This window comes from Sminthopsis crassicaudata, chromosome 1, assembly GCF_048593235.1.
Source record: "Sminthopsis crassicaudata isolate SCR6 chromosome 1, ASM4859323v1, whole genome shotgun sequence".
Classification (NCBI taxonomy): Eukaryota; Metazoa; Chordata; class Mammalia; order Dasyuromorphia; family Dasyuridae; genus Sminthopsis; species Sminthopsis crassicaudata.
This window is the reverse complement of record NC_133617.1, coordinates 11833268-11853370: the sequence shown is the minus strand read 5'-3', so window position 1 is coordinate 11853370 and position 20103 is coordinate 11833268. Positions and strand designations below refer to the sequence as shown.

Below are 20103 nucleotides of genomic sequence, written 5' to 3'. Positions count from 1 at the left end.
CTGCGAGGTCCCTGAGAGTCGGGGACCTCTCAGTTTTTCCCTCTGTATTCCCTGCGCTTGGCAGAGTCCTTGGCCCGTGGGATGAAAGCTTTGGACAATGTACCTCTGACCCCTGGCCGCCATTTTGGGCGCCTTGGCGTAGTCTGCAGCCTGCTTGCCCACGTGCGTCCTGGCCACGCTCTCTCGCCTCCCTGCCTTTGCCCTGGCTGCCCGCCATGCCCAGGAAGCTCTCCCTCGCTGCCCTCCTGAGACCCCTGCTCTCACCTTCCCCCTGAACTACCGCCCATCTGCTCGTGACTTTCTCCTCAACCTCCCGCTCTGGAAGCCCTCGGAGGGCAAGGACTGTGTTTGTGCCCCCAGGGATCCGCGCCTGGGTAGGGCATCACAAGTGCGTGGGGGGGATGGGTTTGCCAGCCTCCTCCTCCTTCCTGTCCTGCAGGTGGTCGTCCATTGGAGGGATACGGCGTTCCTGCGGGTGTACACGCGGCAGCAGGAGGCCACGGCCCTCATGGAGGCCAGGAAGCAGCTGGGGCTAGGTGAGGGGCCCAGGAGAGGGTCTGCCCGGGGCGGTGAAGGAGGGAGGGCACGGGCGCCCGGCCCTTGAAGGCCGCTCCGTTCCTCAGCCCCTGGGCCGTGCGGGCCCTGGGGCCCTCCCTCCCTCACCTGCCTCTGGTCGCTCCAGGTCGCCTTCGAGTCTTGTTTCGGCGCTGGCGGGAACGTGCCCAGAGCGCTTCCCAGCAGAGGGTCCGGCTGCAGCGGGCCGCCCGGCACCACGGCGTGAGGCTGCTGAAGGCCATCTGGGCCTGCTGGAGGAAGTACCACTCCCAGCGCATCCGCAAGAAGGTGAGCCGCTGCTGGGTCCGGCCTGCGGGCCTCCGGGCTCCTGGCAGCGGGGGCCAGCTTTCCCTCCGGCTGCCTGAGCCCAGGGAGAGCGCGGTGGATGGGACTTCGGGGCCTCCTGCCGGGAGCCAGCCCCTGTCGCTCTCCCCTCAGCTCCTGCGGAGACAGGCCGCCCGGCTGGAGACTCAGAGACTTTGCCGCAGCTGCTTTTCCACGTGGAAGCGCCAGGTGCCCCGCCTGCGCCCTCGCCCCTAACCTCAGGCCTCTGAGCCCCTGCAAGTTGGGGGGCCCCAGACGGTCCCGGGCGCCAGCACCCACAGGAGAACTTGGGGGCTGGGACCCCCTTCCTCACTGGCAGCCCCCCTCTCAGCTCTGCCCTGCCCCTTTGTGACTGGGCTCTCCGAGTCTCCTCTCTGTCCTCCTGCCTTCCTCCTGCCTCTCCCCCTCCCCCCGAGCCCCCTCCTCCCCGGCCTGCGGCTGGCCGTCTGACCCCTTGGCCTTGGCCCGCAGCTTGGGGAGCGGCAGCAGGAGCAGCAGGCCACGGTTCGAGCTCTCTGGTTCTGGTCCTTCACGCTGCAGGGAAAGGTGGGTGTCCCCGGCGCTCCCTCTGAGAACGTTGGCCCTGGGAAGGCCCCGGCCATGCTGACCTCTGACCCGCCCCCCACCCTGCATTGCTTGGAGCTGACTGGCAGGCGGGCCATAGGCCCTGGGCCCTCCCAGCAGCACTTGCTTTGCTTTTAGTTTTTAATCACTTTTTTTTGTTGTTGAGTTTTTTGACATTGGTTTTTGTAAGATTTTGTGTTCCAGATTGCCCTTCCCCTGCCCTCTGCCCTCTGCCCTCTCCCCTCCCCAAGAGAGCAAGACTCTGAGGTGGGTTAGATACGGGGGATCCTTTGAAAGGTGCTCCCCATTCGTCATGTTGCACGAGAACAATCAGACTCCACGGAGCAACTCTGACATAGAGGAGACCGTGCCCAGGGTCCCCCGCCAGTCCCACAGCTCCCGCAGCGCCCCCCCCCCTCACATGCCCAGCCCCCCTCGGGCACCTCGCGCTGCGCTCAGGCACCTCCTCTCGAAGGTCTGGGATGCGTGGCTGGGATTCGTGCAGGAGCGGAGGAGGAAGAAGGCCCGGCTGGAGCGCGCCGTGCTGGCCTACCACGGAGGCTTGGTTCACGAGGGCGTCACCCGCCTCCTGAGGTTCACGGCCAGCATGAAGAGCTTCCGCGGGCGCCTCCACGCCCAGCAGCAGGCTCAGGTGAGGGTCCCGACTGGCGGGGGGTGCCCCACTTGGCTGGTGGGGATTCTGGGGATCACTAAGGGCCCTCCGTGAAGTGCCCCCAGAGCCCGCTCTAGCCTCAGGGCCCTGTGTGTGTCCGGCAGGTGGCCTTTAACCTGCACCAGGTGGTCCGGCGCTGCGCCATGCTCTGGAAGAACAAAGCCTTGGCCAAGGACTCTCGGGGGCCCGCTTCTCGGAAGAGGGTGACCTTCGAGGTTCCCCCCGTCGCTGCCCCCCCTGGTGCTGCGGGGGAAGCTGCCCTGGACGCAGAGTGGTCAGAAGCTCCCCGGGGGCCCCCCAAGTTTTGGGGATGGCCCCTGCAGTTGGCTTCTGGAGACCCCCACTTCCCTGACCTGTAAGTGCGGTGTGCCCTCCCCCACCCAGAACATTTCCCCCGGAGCCTGGGCCTGGCTCCGGCCTGAGCATCCCCAGGGCGCTTGCGGCCCCCCCCTTCTCCTGGCCAGGGTGTCTGCAAGGTGTCGGGCAGGTGCCCTTGGTACCCCGTGAGCTGACTCCAGCGTGGCCCCCCCACCTCTTGCCCCTTGGCCCTGTCCCAGCTGCCCCAGAGTTCAGACAAGACAAGGTTTTCGAGCATTAAGTCCGGGTGGGCGCTGCCAAGCAGAGGAGGTTGAACGTAGCTTTTCCCCCACTATTTCTCCTCTGTGAGCCCCTGGCCTCCAGGGTCCGGCCCCCACAGGACTGGGGATGTGGGGGTGGTCTGTGTGCCCTGCAGCTGCCACGGAACCGGGTCAGTGAACTGTCACAGAGTGCCTACTTGGCATGGCGCCGAGTGCTGGCGAGAGACGGGCCCTGCCCTTGGGCAGCTTATGGTCTAATTGGGGAGCAAGGCGGGCAAAGGGAGGGAAGGCAGAGAGGACAGGCCCTGGAGAGGAGAGGGAGCTGTCCTTTGGACAGAATCATGCCCGCCGCTGGCTCCTGGGCTCCTCAGCCAGCCCACCCAGGTCCAGCAAGCTTGGGCCAGGGGCCGCTGGTAATCTCTCCGTCTGTCTCCCCCAGGAACGCCATCCGGGCTGTAAGAAAGCCGCCCCGTTGTCCCAACTTCCTCCTGGACTCTCTGGAGAGGGACGGCTTGGCTGGGCGCCTGGGGCCCGGGTAAGTGGGGGAGCGAGAGTGCAGGTGCCAAAACTGAGCCCCCAAGGGGAAGTGGCTCTCTCCTCTGGGCACCAGGGATGGGGCAGGGCAGAAGGGTCAGTCTGGCCCGGCTGCCCCAGCTGTGCCCAGGCATTCCCTCCCATGCCCGCATCTCACTCGGGGCTGCCCTGGCCGGCGGACAGCATCCGCTCCCTGCCCCCCTCAGCGTGACCAGTCTGGGAGGCTGGGGAGAGCAGCCTTCACCTCGGATCCCTAAAGACAGCCTGGGCGTGTCAGGCCGAGGAGGCCGTGGCCAAGGGCCCTGGCAGGAGCGCGCGGGAGAGAGCGGGACCCTCTCCTGGTATTTGCTGTCTTGGTTTTAGCTTCTGTCTGGCCTGTTGAATCCAAACCCGGTCACCTCCCTGGCGGAGGTCAAGGGTTATCAGTCCGTCAACAAGCATTTATGGGCAGCCACGTGGCCCAGCAGATAAGACTGACCTACAGCCTTGAAGTAGGAGGACCTGAGTTCAAATATGGCCCGGTCAAGCTTCAGTTTTCTCTAAAAAGAAAAAAAAATCCAGCACTTATTAAGCACCAGCTGTGTGTCAGGTCTGGATTTGGTCCTCGTCCCCAGAGAATTTAGATTATAGACACTACCAGAGTCCTGCCTCAATCCCTCAATCTGTGAAATGGGAATTAGAGCGGCGCTTGCTTCTCAGGGGGCGTGAAGCCCTTTGCGCCCCCTCCTCTGCTGCCGCAGCCCTTGTTATTCCCCCAGGAGGCCTCAGGAAGCCCTTGGGGGTTTGTTTCCGCTCTTCCCGCCTCCTCTCAGGCTTTGGCTGCAGGATCAACTTCCATTTTCTGTCTCCCCTATTTTAAAAACAGATTTTTAAATTTATTTTGAAAATATTGCCTAATTATGTGTAAAAAAAAAATTGAGTTCTTTAAAAGTCAAGTTGACGAGCGGTTTGAGAGCGAGCAAAAGATTTCCATAGGTGCTAAATGGCAAAGAAAACTAAAATGGGAAACTGAGGAACGTCAGAGCTGAGAAAGGGCTTGAATCCGCACCCGGACTCCTCCGTTTGCCCTGGCAGCAGCCGGCAGTGGCCACCACGGCTCCCTCGGAGCTCTCTTGGGTCGTTGCCCCGCTCTCGTCCCAGCGTCGGCCCGCCCTCACGGGGTTCTCAGGGTTCTGTTCACTTCACTCTGCATCAGTTGTTCCGAGTCGTCCTGGATTTTTTTCTGCCCGCCCTTCATTTCTCACCGTCCAGCCCTGTTCCATCACCCCCACGCCTCAGCCAGCCCCTCCCCGGGCGGTGGGCATCCCCTCACCTCCGGTTTTTTGCCACCACAGTAATTGCCGCTCTGGGAGTTTTGTACAAATGGATGCTTTGCCCTTGTCTTTGATCTCTCTGGGGCGCGGCCCAGGGGTCCCGTTACCGAGTCAGGAGGCGTCTCCTTGGAGGGAGGGGCCGTAAGCTGGAGGTGTTGGGGGGCTGCCCTGGTGAGGAGGGGATAGGCTTTCTCTGCCTGGAACCAGAGGTTCCTGCCTCCCCAGGAGTGCTGGGGGGGGCACTGCAACTCTAGGCCCCCTCCCCGGGCACTGCCTTGAGCTGAGCGTGGTCCCCAAGTGGAGAGGCCACCCTGAGAAGCACCGGGGCCCCTTCCTCCATAGGGCAAGTTACACTGGGGATTCCTTTGGGTGAGGGCGGCCTGATTTTTGTGATAATCTGCTGGCTGACTGGCTCTCTGTGTCTCAGGCCCCTCCTCTGTGCCCAGCCCGGCCCCTCCGCCTCTCTGCAGGCCCCAGGACCCGGCCTCAGGACCTGCGCGGACCCCGGGAGCCTCCTGAAGGCTCCTGGCCGTGGGCCCCTCCACGCTGAGGCTGCCCCGCCTCCCCCCTGCTCCGTGGAAGGTGACCCAGACCCTTTGGACAGGGTGAGTTGTTTGAGGGTCCCGTGGGCCCCTCTCTGTCCTCTGGATGTGCTGGGCCCTGAGTCTCCCCCACGCTGCCCTGTATACGGACCACTTGCCTAAATGAGGTTTTTCTGAAAGAACAAGTCGCAGGCGGCTGCTGGAGAGTAATTACACAGGAGCCGTGAAGGTGTGTCCCTTTTGGCCATCCCAGTCCTCTGCCTCCCTTTGGCCTCTTCCCTTTTTTACCCCATCCCGCGGCCCGTGGCCACTGCTTGGGTCCATGTGGTCACCGGCCCGAGGGCTCCCAAGTTGGCCAGTTCTGTGGCCTGGGAGCCCGAGGCCTTGTGTTCCCCAGAGGGGACGTGGAGGGACGTGGCCTGTCCGTGGCCTCTCACGGCCCCAGCCCAGAGGAAGGAGGCAGCTCAGGGGCCTCAGGATGGGAACAGACTTGATCCTGGGCCTGGTTTATCAGGGCCGAAGGAAGGGGCGTCTCAGAGCGCTGGGCATCTCGGCTGCTCCCCCCCTTTCTCGGCAGTCCCTGCCCCTGGTCCCTTGTGCCCTGAAAAAGGGCTCCCAGTCTGTCCCAGTGCCCAGGGAGGGAGGTCACCCCGTCTGCTTTCCTTGCAGCCTGCAGCTGGCGTGCCACTCTCTGAGCTGGGCGCCCAGGAGCCTGTGATCACTCTTGCCACGACTGGCCGTGCCCAGCCTGGCGGTGCCCTCCTTCCCCCCAAGGCCTCGCTAGGGAGCAAGGGGAGGCCCGGCCTGGGCCTGGAAGCTGCAGGTAGGTGGTGCTCTGGGACACGATGGAGGCCTGGGGCTGGGGGGAGCTGGGAGTGGCAGCCACTGCCCTCCCCTGGCCTCGGTTCCTTACACTGGCCCATCCCCGGGCCACCCAGTCTGCCGCAGTGGCCTTGGGACCCCAGGTTCCCTTCCTACAAGGCTGTGGCGCCGGCCCGAGGGGCAGACTGGAAGGGCTCCGTGCGGGGAGGGGACGTGCGCGCTCCTCACCACAGCCGGTGGGTTTCTGGGGCTGGATTTGAACTCGGGCGCCACGGCCTCGGCTTGTCCCTGGGTGAGCCCTGAGGCCTCTTCTCGCTCAAGGCCCCACGTCCTGGACCCCTGGTTCTCTGGACAGGTTCCAAGCCCTGAGAAAGGCCGGGCATCCTGGTGTGTTCTGCTGGGGGGACTGGAAGCCAAGAATGAACTTGGGGTTCCTGGCCAAGGGCTCAGGCAGCTCAGCACCTCCCTCTCTTCCTCAGGGGGTACCTGGGCCGACGCGGGGAGAAGGGCGCTGGGCATTCTGGGAGACGGCGGAGAGCTGGAGGCCGAGCTCGAGGAGATCCAGGAGAAGCTGCTCAGTTACTGGGCCAAGAAGCAGAGCCTCAGGTGGGCCTCCCGGGTAGCACCCCCACTACCTGCACCCCTGTAGTAGCCACCAAGCAGGGCCGCCTGCCCCAGTAGCCCTCCCACCCTCACTCCTTTGGGTGGTTAAGACCCCCAAGGGGCTCCCTGGGCCAGGGACAGACGGGCTCTTCCTAGACCAGCCCACAGCCTCCCTGGCACGTCCTGGCCGGCACTCCTGCTTCTCACCTTCCTGGACTTTGCCCCTTGGATGCCAGCTTGGCCAGATGGGACGAGAGAACCGTGGCCCAGAGGTATCCCAGCCAGTGATCAGGGGCATCCCATAGTCCTTCTTGGAGGTCGGGGTGCCATGGCTTAGGGGAAAGGTCCCCTGGGCACCCCAGTGGGAGAGCAGGGCATTCAGGGCCCCGGGCAGGATGGGGGGAGGAGGGTCCAGCATGGGCCACCTCTTGGACGAGGCGCCCACAGATGTGTCCCCATGCAGGCGGCTGCTCGGCCTGAGCTTCCCACGGCTCCCTCCCATCTTCCGCTCAGGCTTTATCCACCTCCCGGTATTTTTAACCAACCCTGGCGGCTTCAGTAGGGACGGTTGGTGACTGCAGCTTTACATGGCGCCTGGGGGTCTGGAAGGGCCGCCCCCTCTAAGGCCTTTCGTCTTCCTCTTCACCTCTTGATACTAGATCTTTTGTTTTTCCAAATGAACTTTGTTACTATTGCATAAAATCCCGCAAAATATCCTTTCATTAGTCTGGTTACAGCATCAGAAGGGCAAACTTACTTTGGGCAGCGTGGCAAACGGTGGTGGGTTGGCGGAACGCAGCCATGAGCACCGAGCATTCCTCCGGCTGCTTGTCCTCTTTAAGGAGCGCTTCGTGTGCTTTGGGTGGCTGATCCCCAGGCCCTTCGCGCCATCTTGGGATGGGGTTTCTCTTCCTGCCCGCGCGGGTTTGTCACTGTTTTTGAGGACTTATTCTGGGGCCGGCCGCTTCGCAGCCATCGTCGTCCATAAGTGCCTGATGATCCCCTGGGATTTTCCACAGGACCGGACATCGGTGAACACGAGTTTTAGCTCCTCTTTCCCTTCCTTTCTCTCATTTCTGTTCACGTTTCGACGAGAAAATGAGTGAGGAGGATGGGCGGCCTTGCTTCGCTTCCGTACTTACTAGAAAAGGTTCCAGCGCCCATTGCACATGATGCTTTTTGTGACATTAAAAAAGATCTTTCTGGGCTTGTGTGGGGCAGGGATTTTAGCATAAAGGGAGCTTGTACTTGGTGAAAGGCTTTTTCTCCATCTGTTGAGAGGATCATGTGGTTTGGGATATTTTGGCTTGTAATAGGATTAATTTAATTGTTTTCCCAACTATCCTTGCTGTCCTGAGCAGTCAAAACAAAAGATTTCTTTGCTGGCATTTATTTGGTGATAATTTGCCAAGATTTGGGGTCAATCAGTATTCATTTGTGATCCATGGCCGGTCTGCTGTGGTTAAGGTAACAGGGCTCTTGTTTGTCCCCCAAAAGGGTTCTGGGAGGGTGCTTTCCTTCCCAGTTTCAAGAGTACTTTATAGAGGATGGGCAGAGTTCCCCCAGATGCCATTCCTTGCCAGCGCTGCCCCTAGAGTCCACTCATGCTCCCGTACCCTGGGGCACTTGCCCCATTTTGGACTGACCATCATCAGTGGTGGCGGCTGGGGGTTGGCAGGGTCTCCACCTCCATCTGCTTCTGGAAGCCAGAGATGAGGAGGCTCGGTGTTTGGATGCAGCAGTACCGCCCCCCTCCCCGAGTGCTCATCTGGAAAGTGGTCACTCAGACTCCCAGCCTCTCAGTATGTGATCATTGGGCTGAATTCCCTTGGGGAGATGTCCCCCTCTCTCCCCGCTGACAGCAGGGCAGCAGGGGGTGGGCTGTGAGAAATCAGAGCTGTCCCCCGAGGCCCTGACTGCTTTCTGTGTGAAATGCAGAGCAGAGAGACCTGGGTTCAAGTCCTGACTGTTAAACAAATGCTCAAACCGTGTTGGTTCCCCTCAGAACTAACACTGAGGCGACCCTTCTTCCATTCCCACCCGGGGGGCTGGATTCTTGGGGGACAATAGGAGTCCCCGAGTCCTTGGAGAGGAAGGCCTTCCTTTCCCAGGGCTCTGCATCTCTCTCCCTCTGGGGGCCTCCAGGTCCTGGCAGAGACAGGCGAGCAGCCTCAGGGAGTGGCTGGAGCTGAGCGTGGGGGACCCCCGGCCCGAGGAGGCGGCGGCAGGACTGCAGGTTCGGCTGGAGCTTCAGCAGGTATGCGCTGACCCGGCCGGGGCCGGCAGAGGGGAAAGGGCTGCGGGCCCCGGAGGTCGGGGCCCAGCTCCTCCTCTTCTTTTTTGCAGGCAGAGGAGCAGATCGGCCGCCTCATGGAAGAGCTGCGAGCCCAGCGGCAGCAAGTGCAGGGCTACCTGGGCCGTATCCGGGTCCTGAGGGCCGCCATCTTGTAGCTCCAGGGGCCCACGGCTCTCCATTTCCCCTCCCCGCCTGCATCCGGACGGATACACCCCATTTGTCTTTATCGAACTGGCCAGATTTGGGGTGCCAGTGAGAGAGGGGGCACACAGTGAGCAGTTTGCAATGTAATCTTTTTTATTGGAAAATGTTTGCAATTAAATGAGCGCCTGTTCCCCGGTCTCGGCTGACGTACAAAAATACTGTGCTACTGATACAGTGGAAGAGTCAATGGCTTCTCCTGGCAGGAGAAATTCACAGCATCCCCAAGCCCCTCCCCTTTACAGTGACAACCCTGCCCCCAGAGTGGGGACCTTCCTGACCCCGGGCGCCCCCTCCCCACTCCCAGGGTGGTTGATGGTGGGGGGCCTCTGGGCCCTTTTCAAGTAGCAAACAGCTGCTCCCCTGAGCCACCGGCTGGGGGCAGGGGGCAGCACTCAGACTCAAGTGGGCTTGGAGAAAACCTGTCATCTGGACTAAGCGCCCCGTTCTCCCGGCCGGCGGCTCGGGGTTCCCTTGGACACCTGCTAGTTGCGCGGTTCTGCCCTCCCTTCCACGTCCAAAGGCCAGGGCCCTCACCCAGACACACAAACACACAAACGTTGGCAACAGGAGAGAAGTTCCCAGGAGTCAGTGCAAAGGGAGATTTGGCTTCCCCCCCCAACATTTCCAAAGTAAGTAAATTTAAAGAAACAAAACAAACAACAATCAGCCCGCCCCAGGGGCAGACTCAAGGAGCCGACTCTTGGTCCACAGTCAATGCCGGAAGCATTTCACCCCGTGCACCAGCAAGCAGCCTCTCCCAGAGCCCTGGGTGGGGGGGGTGTCAGGAGAATTTGGGTTCCCAGAGGATGGGGGGGAACAGGGATTAAGGCCTGAAAAGATCCAGGAAATCGTGAGGGTCTTTACTGGGAAGAGGCTAAGACACGGGGCCACAGCCCACAATGGCCATTAACGGAAAGAGAATGAAAACGTCGACCGCCTTCGAAAGAAAACCGTCACCCACGGAACCGACGCGGGCCAGACCCAGCACTGCCGGTCCTGGACATCGGCGCAGAACCCAGAGATCCACCAGAGCTCCCTGGGCCCGCCTGCCGTGGGGCAGAGAGCAGGGCTAAGGCTGCCTCCCTGCCTCCTCAGAGGCTGGAGTGGGGGGTGCCCGGAGCCTGTCCACGCAGCCAGGCCCCCAGAGCTCCCCATGGCTGGGCTCGGGCGGCTTCCGGCACAGTCCAAAGCCTCGGCCTTCCCGCAGACCTGGAGGGTCTCCCGGGTCGCATCTGCCTGGGGCGGAGGGGCCGGCCTAGAGGGAGCCCAGGGCCTCCCCAAAGCGGATCTTCTGGCCCGGCTTCAGGTGGAAGTTGAAGTCCTTGGGGGCCTCAAAGATGAGGACGATGGTGGAGCCCAGGTTGAACTCCCCCAGGTGCTCCCCCTTCCTCATGGGGATGCCCTCCTTGTTGCTGTGCGTGACGAAGCTGAAGTCGTTGTAGGAGCCCTTGCTGTACCTGGGGCTGTTGGTGTGGAGGTCCTGGAGGGGGACAAGGAAGGGGTCAGGGCTCGCTGCGAGGCGAGCGGGGTCACGGGGTCACCAGGATCTCAGACCCCTGCCTCCATTTCCTCTTCAAGATCCAATGAGATGCTATTTGTCAAGTGCTTTCTGACTCCAGGGCTGCTCCCCTTTATATGGAGGTCCCCATTTTACAGGAAGACTTCCCCACCCCCACCCTCAGCTTTTCTCCCTCTCCCCACTCTGCGGCCTGGGTTTTCTGAGAACCGCCGGCTCAGCAAGCCAGACTCCTGGAGATCTGGTGCCTACGGCTTTCTGGAATTAATATTGTTTGATGTTGGTGAGCTTGGGGTCCACTGGGATCCACAAATCATTCCCTAACTACACGCTTACCCTGTGTTTGAGGGAATCCTTTTTATGAGAGCAGAAGAGCCTGAAGATCTTGCCCTGATCTACCAACTGGGCCGGGCGCCCCGGCAGCATCCCTCTGCTTAGAGCAGCTCCTCCCCCCCCTTCGCCAAACCTGGCTCTCGCCTCCATGATCAAAGACAAAATACAAGGTGCTCCATGGGCTCCACCTGTCCTAACCCTTCCCACAAGCTATCCTCCGGCTTGGACAAAGACCCGCCCTAAGGAGCTGGAGGGGCTGGAACCGGCCCAGGCCCCGCCTTCCGTCCGGCCACCTCCCAGGACCCTTCTGGACCAGCCAAGACCAAGCCTCGAGGCCGACCCAGCACCCGCGGCTCCTCCCCAGGAGCTTGGCTCCAGCCAACTCACCCTGTCGAAGTAGATGCGGATGGAGCCCACATTGGTGGCCCCCACGGCGGTGAGGGAGAAGAAGCCATGCTTCCAGTCCCCCGTCAGGACCACCCTCTCGTTGTGGCAGAAGAGCTCCTTGATCCAGCGTGCAACGCCGGGATTCACCGACATCAGGGAGCCTGCGTGGGTTGGAGGGGAAGGGTGAGCGCCATGACCTCCGACCTGCTGTTGGCGCCTCCCCAGGAGCAGCCCCCACTCCCCCCGGCCCCAGACCCCCCCCACCCCGAGAGGCAGAGCCCACCCTACCTGGGAAATGACGCCGGTGGGCCACTCTCCAGTCGGTGGGCGAGTGGAAGCAGTGGTAGTCGCCGGGGGCCAGGTAAATGACACAGTGGTAGAGCTCATTGCCCTCCTTGGTGACCAGCTGGTTCTGGAAGGAGCCGCGCGCTGTGGCTGCACCAGCTGAAAGGACGGAGGACCGTCAGGCCCCGGGGCCTGGACAACCCCCAGTCTGGCACTGCCCAGGAGGCCCGGGGTCAGAGGAAAGCAGGACACAGGCCCGCTTCAACTCCCAGCTGTGACACTGAGCCAGGGAGGCGCCCTCTCTGAGCTAAGCACAAAGCCCAGGCCATGGCCCTCAGACGGGGCCCCAGAGCCCACCTGAACCAGTCTGAGCGTCCTGGCAGGTGCCAGTCAGAACTCATGCCCTAGAGCTTTAACTGCCCAAAGAGCCAACCTGGACCCAGAGTCGCAAGCTGAGAGCTGAGCCGGGACTTCCCCATAAAGACACCTGATGCCCCCGACTGACTTTTGGTGGCTCAGTGAATAGTGCTGGGCCTGGAGTCAGGAACCGTGAATTCAAATCCAGCTTCAGCTACTGCTCCCCAGCCCTGCCTTTCTCAGTTTCCTCATCTGTCACATGGACTGAAGAAGGAAACAGCCAGCCCCTTCAGCATCTCTGCTGAGAAACCCCCAATTGGGGTCCCAGGGAATCAAACAGCTGGAAAACAACTGGATGGCAGCTCCAGGAGGGGGCGGGAGGCGGCATTCGATGCCACCAGGCTCCCTTCTCCCTGCTAACCTATCAACCTTCCCTAGTATCCAGCAGGCACTTAATGAAGCATCCACATCCTTTTACCAGCCAACAAGCCCCAACCCAGCCGGGTGGCTGGGGCCAGACCCAGGGGACAATGACGGCTCTGCCGCGGCGCTGCTGGGCCTCTCTCGGCCTCCTCCTCTGCAGTCTTAGCTCCCTAAGGAGGAGCTGGCCTGGGTGTGGCACCCAACAGGGGCCCACTGACCCAACAGCCCTTGGAGGAGCACTCTCAATGAACCCATTTTACAGCTAAAATCAGGGCAGATGGGTGAGGGAACTGCGCAGGTCACCAACGATGCCTTGTGGGAGGGTGGGTCTGAATCCGGGCCCCCTGACCCAAGGCCTCAGGCTCTGAGACCCCGGGCCGTGGAGAAGGTCGCCCTTCTCGCCCTGCCCCAGAAGGCCCCCGGCTGACTCACCCTGGCCCCCATTGCCATTGACGCCGCCAAGGTTTCCGCTGCCATTGTCGCCGCCGCCGCCATTCCCACCACCGTTGCCACCACCATTGCCGTTCCTGTTCCTGCTGAAGGGCAGGTCGTCCGCGGGGGCACGTGGGCCCAAGAAGGACTCCAGGGAGTAGGTGACCCCCTTCACCTGCTCCACCTCGCAGTTCTGAACTTGGCCGAAGTTGAGGATCTTGCCGTCAGATGGGCTGATCTGGATGGGAACCAGCTTGGTGACCCCACATAGCCTTGACCTCAACCCTCTCCACCCCTGAGCAGACTTCTAAGCTCCCCAGGGAAGGGCCCCACCCCCATCAGGGGCCTCTTCAGTCCCGTGTTCGGGGAACCTCGAAGGGTGCTGGCCAGAGTCCTGGGTCCCCACTTGGGGTAACGCTTCTCCCTCTGACCCGGGGTTCTCCCACCGGCGCCAGCGCCCCCCGCCTCACCACGCTGTGCAGGCCGCACACGGGCCGGGCCTGCGGCTTCAGCTTGCGGCTAAAGAACTCGCTCAGGTTCCTGTAGTGGTCGAGGTCCTCCACGGCGGCCTCCTTCATGTTCACCCCGAAGGTCCAGATGTACAGGCTGTACACAGGCTTCCGCAGCCAGGTGGGCAGCTCCACCTGGTTCAGCCGCCCCCAGGCTCGCGACAGCAGCCGTGTGGGCACAGACTTATACAGGGCCACCTGAAATCACACCAGCGGGAGGCGGGGGCCGGGGTCAGCCACAGGGCAGCCTCAGGCCCCCTCCCCGACCGCCCTCCCCCCCACTTTCAGTCTGATGTCTAAGCGCAGGGATAGTCCCCACCTCCCCAAGTTTTGTGATGTGGATAGAGCAGGATGTCTGCATGGCCTCAGGAAAACGGGCTGGGGGCAAGGAGCCCCTGGCCTGGGCTCAGACCCAGTGACTTCCTGGGCCTCTCCAAGATGTGAAGACAGAGGTCGGAGCACAGGAGCCCAAGGACCGAGAGCTGGAGTCTGGCCCGGGCAGGCGAGACAGGCCCGAAGGGAAGAGCTGAGCTCACGGTCCCCTCGGTGGCCACCCCGACATCTACATCCTTCCTCGGAGGCCCCCCTACTAAACCCCGCCGGGCTCAGAGGCAATGTCTGATTCCAAGTGTAAACTCTTTGAAGGCGCTGAATGTAGCCTCGGGGCCAGGACAGCGCTCTGGGAGGGCCATTTCCCAAAGAGGTGTCAGGAGAGGCGGGTCCTCATCTCCCCCCTCGATCCAGAAGCCTTTGCCATGTATCCCAGTGACCTCTGGGCCTGTGTCCGGTCTAGTCCAGTGGGGCAGGGAACGACCCTGGTGCTGGGTCCCGCCACCTCCAACCCCGGCCGGCGTGTCTGCCAAGGTGGGCGCCCAGGAGCAGCAAGGAAGGAGAACTTAAGAGGATGGAGACCGCCTGAGAGTCTTGTCTGCTACCCAGAAGGCCCGACGTCTGGGCCTGCATGGCCTGGCATCCTGTCCCTGGGGGGCCCACCAGCTGGGGGAGGGAGGAGGCAAGGCAAAAAGGGAAATGCCCTGGCCACTGAGGGTCACGTGGCTTTGGCAGCTCCTCTGGGCTGGCCGGGCACCCGTCCTGGTCTCCTGGGGGACACACATACACACACTCCTGCCCCTCCCCCTGCACCCTGCAGGAGGGTCTGCTCTTGGGCCGCCACTCGGCCCCGCCCGGCGCCCCCACTTACCCTGCTCACGGGCCTCCATCCTACCCTGCTCAGAGGCTTAAGGGCACCGAAAGGCAGCAGGTAATAGAGGATTGTGAGAGGCCAGGAGCGGAGTTTCAGAGCCGGCCTAGACATGCAGCTGAGCTGGCCCAACCTTCGCCTCAGGGCCAGCTGGGGGAACTGCAACCTGTGGATCACATACAGGGACACAGATGAAGGCCTGGGGCCTGGGGCCGCCCTGCCCGCTGTCCTGAGGGCTGCTCCAGAGCCCGGCCAGAGAGCTGGGGAGAGAGCTGCCCCTGCCCCGGGGGCTCCTGGGAGCTGCAAGAGGGACTGCACTTAATGGGTCAGCCGGGAGCCCAGCTTCCAGGCCGCCCCCTGCCTCTGAGGAAAGAGGGATGCAGGAGCATCCAGCGTTCCTTTGGAAAACCGCTGCAAGCTCACTGACACCCCGATAACAAAGCCCCATACAAGTGCCTGCCAAATGATGGTACCCCCATTTAGCAGCGGAGGGAAGGCGCAGGTACAGGTCTCCGAGCACAACGGGAACTACCCCAGAGCGTGTGGCCTTCCAGCTGAGTGTGGCCCTTCCTGACCCTGGGCTCTCCAGCCTCTGGGAGGGCTGCCGGCCTGCGCTCCCCGAGACGCCCAGTACAGCGAGACCGCTCCAATCATCCCCTCCCCCGTGGACGGGGACCCCACCTGCCTAGCCCCACCCCAAATGTCCGAAGAGGCTGCGAGGGTCAGTCAGCACCAGGCGGCCAGGCCGAACCTCCCGGTCCCCAAGGGGGAGGGGGGTAGCTCGGATCCGGGGCCGTGAAGTTCCCCACGGACCCTGGAGCTGGGAGCTGCGCCCCGCTTCTCTGAGCTCCGTGTCCTATGCAGGAAATAAGCCTGAGAGATTAAGGCTGGGCTGCTCGTCTCCCCGGACTGTGGTGCAGCCAGGGCCGTGCTGGCTTTAAAGCGTGCCCCGGGACGAGCAGGGCTCCCGGAGGCCTCCCCGCTCCGTCCCTCAATCGCCTCATCTAGCAGCGACGACGGCCTGGGCCGATGCTTCCGACCCTCCTGGAGAACCCCAGGAAACTAAGCTCTCGCTTCCGGAGGTGAGCCTGGGCTTGCCGATTCAGGGATTGGACCGACTCCAAGAAGGAAAAACGGTCTGGGACGGACTGCAGAGTCAGCAGAGGGAAGGCTGCTCCGGCCCCCCCCCACCCCGGGGCCTTCCCCGGCTGCCGCGGATCTGGGGGGACGCCTGGCGGCTCAGCCTCCGAGGCTCCCGCGGCCTCCTCCCTCCTCCCTCCTTCTTCACTGCAGAGGATAATGGACCAATCCCTGCAGAGCTGCGTCTTGGCAACCTGCTCCCGAGCCCCCCTTCCCACATCTCCGCATTCTTCCCCTTCTGGGCTCCTTTCCCAGGGCAGAAGGTTGGGGAGGGGGGAGAGGGAAGGGTCCCCTCGCTGACTCCGGACAAAGCCCCTTCTGAAGCGGAGAAGGGGCGGCGTGGGAGCTTTAAGGCCCCACAGAGGCTCTGGTGGCCGCCCCCGGCCCCCCTTCCCTCTCTCCCCCATGCAGAAACATCCGACGGTACCTGAACCGGGCTCTCCTATTGGGTGCGCCCCCGGCCAGGGCCAGCGGGCCGGGCCCCTCCGGCCGCGGGAGCCGCTGCTCCCCGGCCCCGCTGCTGCCGTTCCCCGCACGCGGCCTCCGGACATGAATTTTAACTTTGTGCAGGTTGTAGCAAGAGGGAGGAGGGTTAGATAAAGCTCGCGCGCATCTCACCATTTCCCCTTGTGCAGCTCTGCTCCCTGCAAGGTGCTGGACTGACACATCATCGGACGGAGGGCTAAGTCTCTCCCTCCTCGCCTCTGCGCCTTCTTCTCCCCTCCCCCAGCAGGGGAGGGAGAGCTCGCTGGCCACGGCTCCTAATGCCCCTGCTCCATTGGGCAGATCGCCGGCGACTCGGCTGCGAGGCTCCCGGCTAGTGCAAACAAACAGGCACCGGGTGACACGTCCGCCCCTCGGAGTCGGGAGGCCGCCCGCCGCGCCCCGGCCGGCCCCATGCCCCCGCGGAGCCCCGGACGCTCTCCCCGGAGCCAAGCTGCGCGGGGCCAGCCGGGGAAGGGGGAGGGGGCGCGGGAGGAGGGGACAGCGGTGATTCCGTGCCCGGATTCTGCACTGCAGCTCGAGCCGTTCTGGAAGGCTGAGCAGGGGGACGGGCGCCCCACACACCAAGCTCTCTCTGGGGCTCACACATTGGGGGGCGGCGACAGGGGTCCGGTCTAGTTGGCAAAAGAAGGGGCAAAGCAAGGAGGCCAGAGGAACTTGCTGACAGATGGAGCTGTCCAGCAGCGGACTGCATGGCTAGGAAAGGTAGTGAGCTCCCTGTCCCTGAGGCGTTCCCATAGACAAGACTCCAGGGTGCCACCCTGTACTGTCGAGATCAGAGCCCGCCTCGGACCCTCGGTGACCCTGGAGAAGTCACTTGACCCCTATTTGTAACCTGAGAACATCCTCCTCCTCCCCAGGCCGCTGCCTGGGACAGAGTAGGGGCTAAGGCGCGTCTCCTCGCTCCCCTCAATCCACAAAGGGCTGGGGGGAGAAAGGCCGGAAGGCAGGGAGCTCCCAGAGCGGAGGCTTCTCTTCCGTCCCAGGCTCCCGGCCACCAGGGGAGGGCCTCGAGGGCCAAGGCCACAAGCCAGGGGCTCCACGGCAGCTCCGACCGGGCCGGCGAGCTCCTGGCCTTCCCCGGCCCTTCGCTCCGCGCCTGGCAGCTTAAGGCTTATGGGACTCCCCCTCCCCCCAGCACGCTCTCCCTTCTGGGCACCTTGTCACCTCCCTAATCCTGGGCACTGGGTCAATAACAGCTTTGGCCTTCCCTGCATGGAGCTCCCCCGCCACCTCGCATTCAGAAGTGGGAGTGGGGGGAGCCCCCGGGGACGGCTGGGGCCTGTCGGCGCTGAAACCCCTTTCTCTGGCATCCCTGGCTCCAGGATGTCGGCGGCACCAGCCTCTGCCCTGCTTCTGAAGCCTCCGACTGCCCACGAGCCTCCTTTGGAGACCCACCCCCACGAGGGGACGCCAGCCCCGGAGGAGCCTCTGCGAGGATGAGGAGGACCCTCCAAGAAGAGCAGCCTGGCCACCAGGGAGCTTCTGGGCTTCGGAAGCGCCAGACTCGGTCCCCGGGTGAAGTGCAGGGAGGAAGGCCTGGAGAGCTGGGCCCTCCCCGCCCCACCAGTGGTTCTCCCAGTGGGTCCCTCCTTGGGGCGAGGCCCCAGCGACCTCGTGGTCCACCCTCCTGGCACAGCCACCACCGGCCCTCCGCTGTACCCACACTACCCGCCGGACGCGGAGCCCTGGGATCCGGAGGGAGGAGACCGGGGCTCTCCCCGAGGACTCCCCGCCGGCCTCGGGGGCCTCCCAGAAGGCAAAGGGGCCACGTTTGCAGGGGGGGAGGGGGCTCCCTGCTGCCCTGGGAGGACAGGCTGTCCAGGTGCCCATTCAGGTGGAGGAGGAACTGAGGCCCGCCTCGGGCTGTCCCCAAGGCCCCCTGTGGGCCCGGAGCCCTGGGTACGGGAGGTGCCGGCACTGGGCTCCCTGCTCATTCCCTCGGGCAGAGGCAGAAAAAGGAGGAGTTTAGGGGGGAAGCGGGGGCCGGACCCTCCAATTTAAAGCGGCACTAACAGGAGAGGGAAAGCTCCGGGCCAGTGAGCGGCCCAGGGCCCCCGGGCTCCCAGCGCAGGGAGGAAGGAGGACGTCCCAAGAGCCAAAGTGCTGCCCTCCGGCTGACCCCTCCCCCACCATGGGGGGCCTCAGGGACCCCAGGCCTGAGGATTTACGGGATCAAACACTGGGAGAGGCTTTGAGCCGCGCAGCCAGGCCTTGTTCCCAGCTCAAGGACCCCCCACGAAGTGGGAGCTCTTGGGGCGCCCCCCTGCTTCTGGTCCCACACAAGCTGCCTCCGGAGCCGTCCCCGGGTGCTCCCAGGGGGCCCTGCCCCAAACATAGCAACGAGCCCTGCCCGGGGGCGGGGGTCCCCTGCACCCCGACCCCCTCACCTATCTGGCAGCCCCGGCTCCCAACACCCGGCCGCGCCCCCGGACCACGGCCCCCATGCCTGGTAGGGAGAGCGGCCGCCGCGAAGTTTGTCGGGAGGAGCCCGATGTCCCAAGTCAGAAGAGCTCGCGGGGCGGCAGGCGAGGGCCTCGGCGGAGGCCGGCTCTGGAGGGGGCGAGCCTCCGGGAGGCGGGCGCGCACTGGGGGGCCGAGGGGGGGGGGGGCCCCATGAGTCCTCGGCCGCGGGCTCTCCTCTGCTGGGAGTGGAACATTCCAACTGATGACCGGAGAGGCGGCCGGAGGCGTGGGAGGGAGGGGGTGGGGTGGCCTCGCACCTGAATCTCTGCCCTAAGCCGTAACCGAGCAGGTGGAGGCCGCAGGTGGAGGCCGGGCCAGCCTCGGGTGAGGAGCCCCAGGAGCTCTGGGGCCCCCGGGCTCTTCCTCCAATCCCAGACTCCCCAGTGACAGGGGAAAGGCCGGGCTCGGGCTGGGGACGGGCAGAGCCCAGCTTCCTTCTTAAGTCACCCAGAACCCTCTGCCTGCTCCTGCCCAGTCACTTGGGGAGGGGGGAGGGGGCGGGAGCCACCTGATAACTGCCCATCCACTAACCAGGAGGGGGGTGGGGGCCGGGGATGGGGGCGCACAAAGGGAAGGATCCTGAAGACAGAAAAGAGGAGAGCGGCTGCCCTGGGCACGGCGCTGCCCACGCTGGGGGAGAAGCCCAGGACCCCCAGCCCCCCCTGCTCCCACAGCTCCTGGGGGAGGGGCCAGCCCCAGGGCCCTATCCCGCCCAGCTTCCGGAGGACAACAAGGGGGGGAGGGGAGGGGAAGGCGGCCAGAAGCAGCCAGGACAGCCCTCGGGGAAGGGATGGCCGGCCCAGCCAGGGGAAATCCCGGCCACGCTGGGCCGCACGCACGTTGGGTCCCCGGCCCGCCGCCTGCCCCGAAGGCCCCGATCCCGCCCCCCCTCCCCTGCCAAGGTTTCCCAGCCCCCAAAGCCGCCCCCCCCCCCCCCCCCCCCCCCCGTTCTCAAGTGGACAAAGCGGCGCCCCCTCCCACCGCCCCCTCCCTCTCTGCGCGGCTGCTCACTCTCCCGGGCGAGGCGGCCGCTCCAGTCCCTTGCCCAGCTCCGGCGGGGCGGCCCCTCAGTGCTCAGGACGCAGCCCTTCAGGCCGGATGGACGCTCCCCCCACTCCCAGCCTCGCCTCTTTCCTCTTTAAGGGGCGGAGCCCAGGGCGGGCAGACAGGGAAAGTGAGGAGGGGACTGGGCCTGACGTCAGCCGGGAAGGCGGCCCAGGCCCCAGGGAGGAAGCGGGAACCCCACCCAGAGGTCTCCTCAGGCCCAGGGAGGGCCCAGCAGCTCTGGGCAACCCATTTCGCAGGAGACAAAACTGAGGGTTTCCCAGGCCGGCAGCAGCCCTTCCCCTTCTAGAGGAGGAAGCTGAGGCGCCTCTGGGAAAGGGCCTTGCAGGAAGGAGGCAGGAAGGAAGGAAAGGGCAGGAGGCTCCGGCCCAGAAAGGGGAAGACACTTCTCCAAGGTCGCACAGCCTGGGCTGGGGAGGTGCACCCCACAATTCTCCCCGGGAGTTGCCTCCTTGGGCAGCCCACCTTATGACTCCC

The 20103-nt window shown here is 64.0% G+C and overlaps 2 protein-coding genes across 12 annotated transcripts in view; one reads left to right on the top strand and one right to left on the bottom strand.

Annotated features, from left to right (window-relative positions):
- The window catches only part of SFI1 (SFI1 centrin binding protein), a 43346-nt gene extending 34202 nt beyond the window's left edge, over window positions 1-9144 (top strand). For all 4 annotated transcript variants that reach the window (XM_074293115.1, XM_074293125.1, XM_074293100.1 and 1 more), the window contains 12 exons: window positions 440-536; window positions 683-843; window positions 994-1068; window positions 1351-1425; window positions 1919-2095; window positions 2221-2471; window positions 3134-3229; window positions 4969-5146; window positions 5753-5906; window positions 6385-6511; window positions 8654-8765; window positions 8855-9144. In XM_074293115.1, coding sequence (XP_074149216.1) covers window positions 440-536; window positions 683-843; window positions 994-1068; window positions 1351-1425; window positions 1919-2095; window positions 2221-2471; window positions 3134-3229; window positions 4969-5146; window positions 5753-5906; window positions 6385-6511; window positions 8654-8765; window positions 8855-8959 — 1608 coding nt within the window. In that variant the 3' untranslated portion in view covers window positions 8960-9144. The remainder of the gene's footprint in view (window positions 1-439; window positions 537-682; window positions 844-993; window positions 1069-1350; window positions 1426-1918; window positions 2096-2220; window positions 2472-3133; window positions 3230-4968; window positions 5147-5752; window positions 5907-6384; window positions 6512-8653; window positions 8766-8854) is intronic.
- Window positions 9084-20103, bottom strand: part of PISD (phosphatidylserine decarboxylase) — a 41356-nt gene continuing 30336 nt past the window's right edge. Inside the window, exons 1-8 of one of the 8 annotated variants that reach the window (XM_074293195.1) lie at window positions 19573-19722; window positions 16019-16408; window positions 14452-14617; window positions 13212-13448; window positions 12742-12979; window positions 11533-11688; window positions 11245-11405; window positions 9084-10488 (exon numbers count right to left, since the gene is read on the bottom strand). In XM_074293195.1, the coding sequence (XP_074149296.1) occupies window positions 10264-10488; window positions 11245-11405; window positions 11533-11688; window positions 12742-12979; window positions 13212-13448; window positions 14452-14617; window positions 16019-16212 (1377 nt within the window). In that variant the 5' untranslated portion in view covers window positions 16213-16408; window positions 19573-19722 and the 3' untranslated portion in view covers window positions 9084-10263. The other 7 variants (XM_074293232.1, XM_074293199.1, XM_074293209.1 and 4 more) reach the window with 7 other exon arrangements.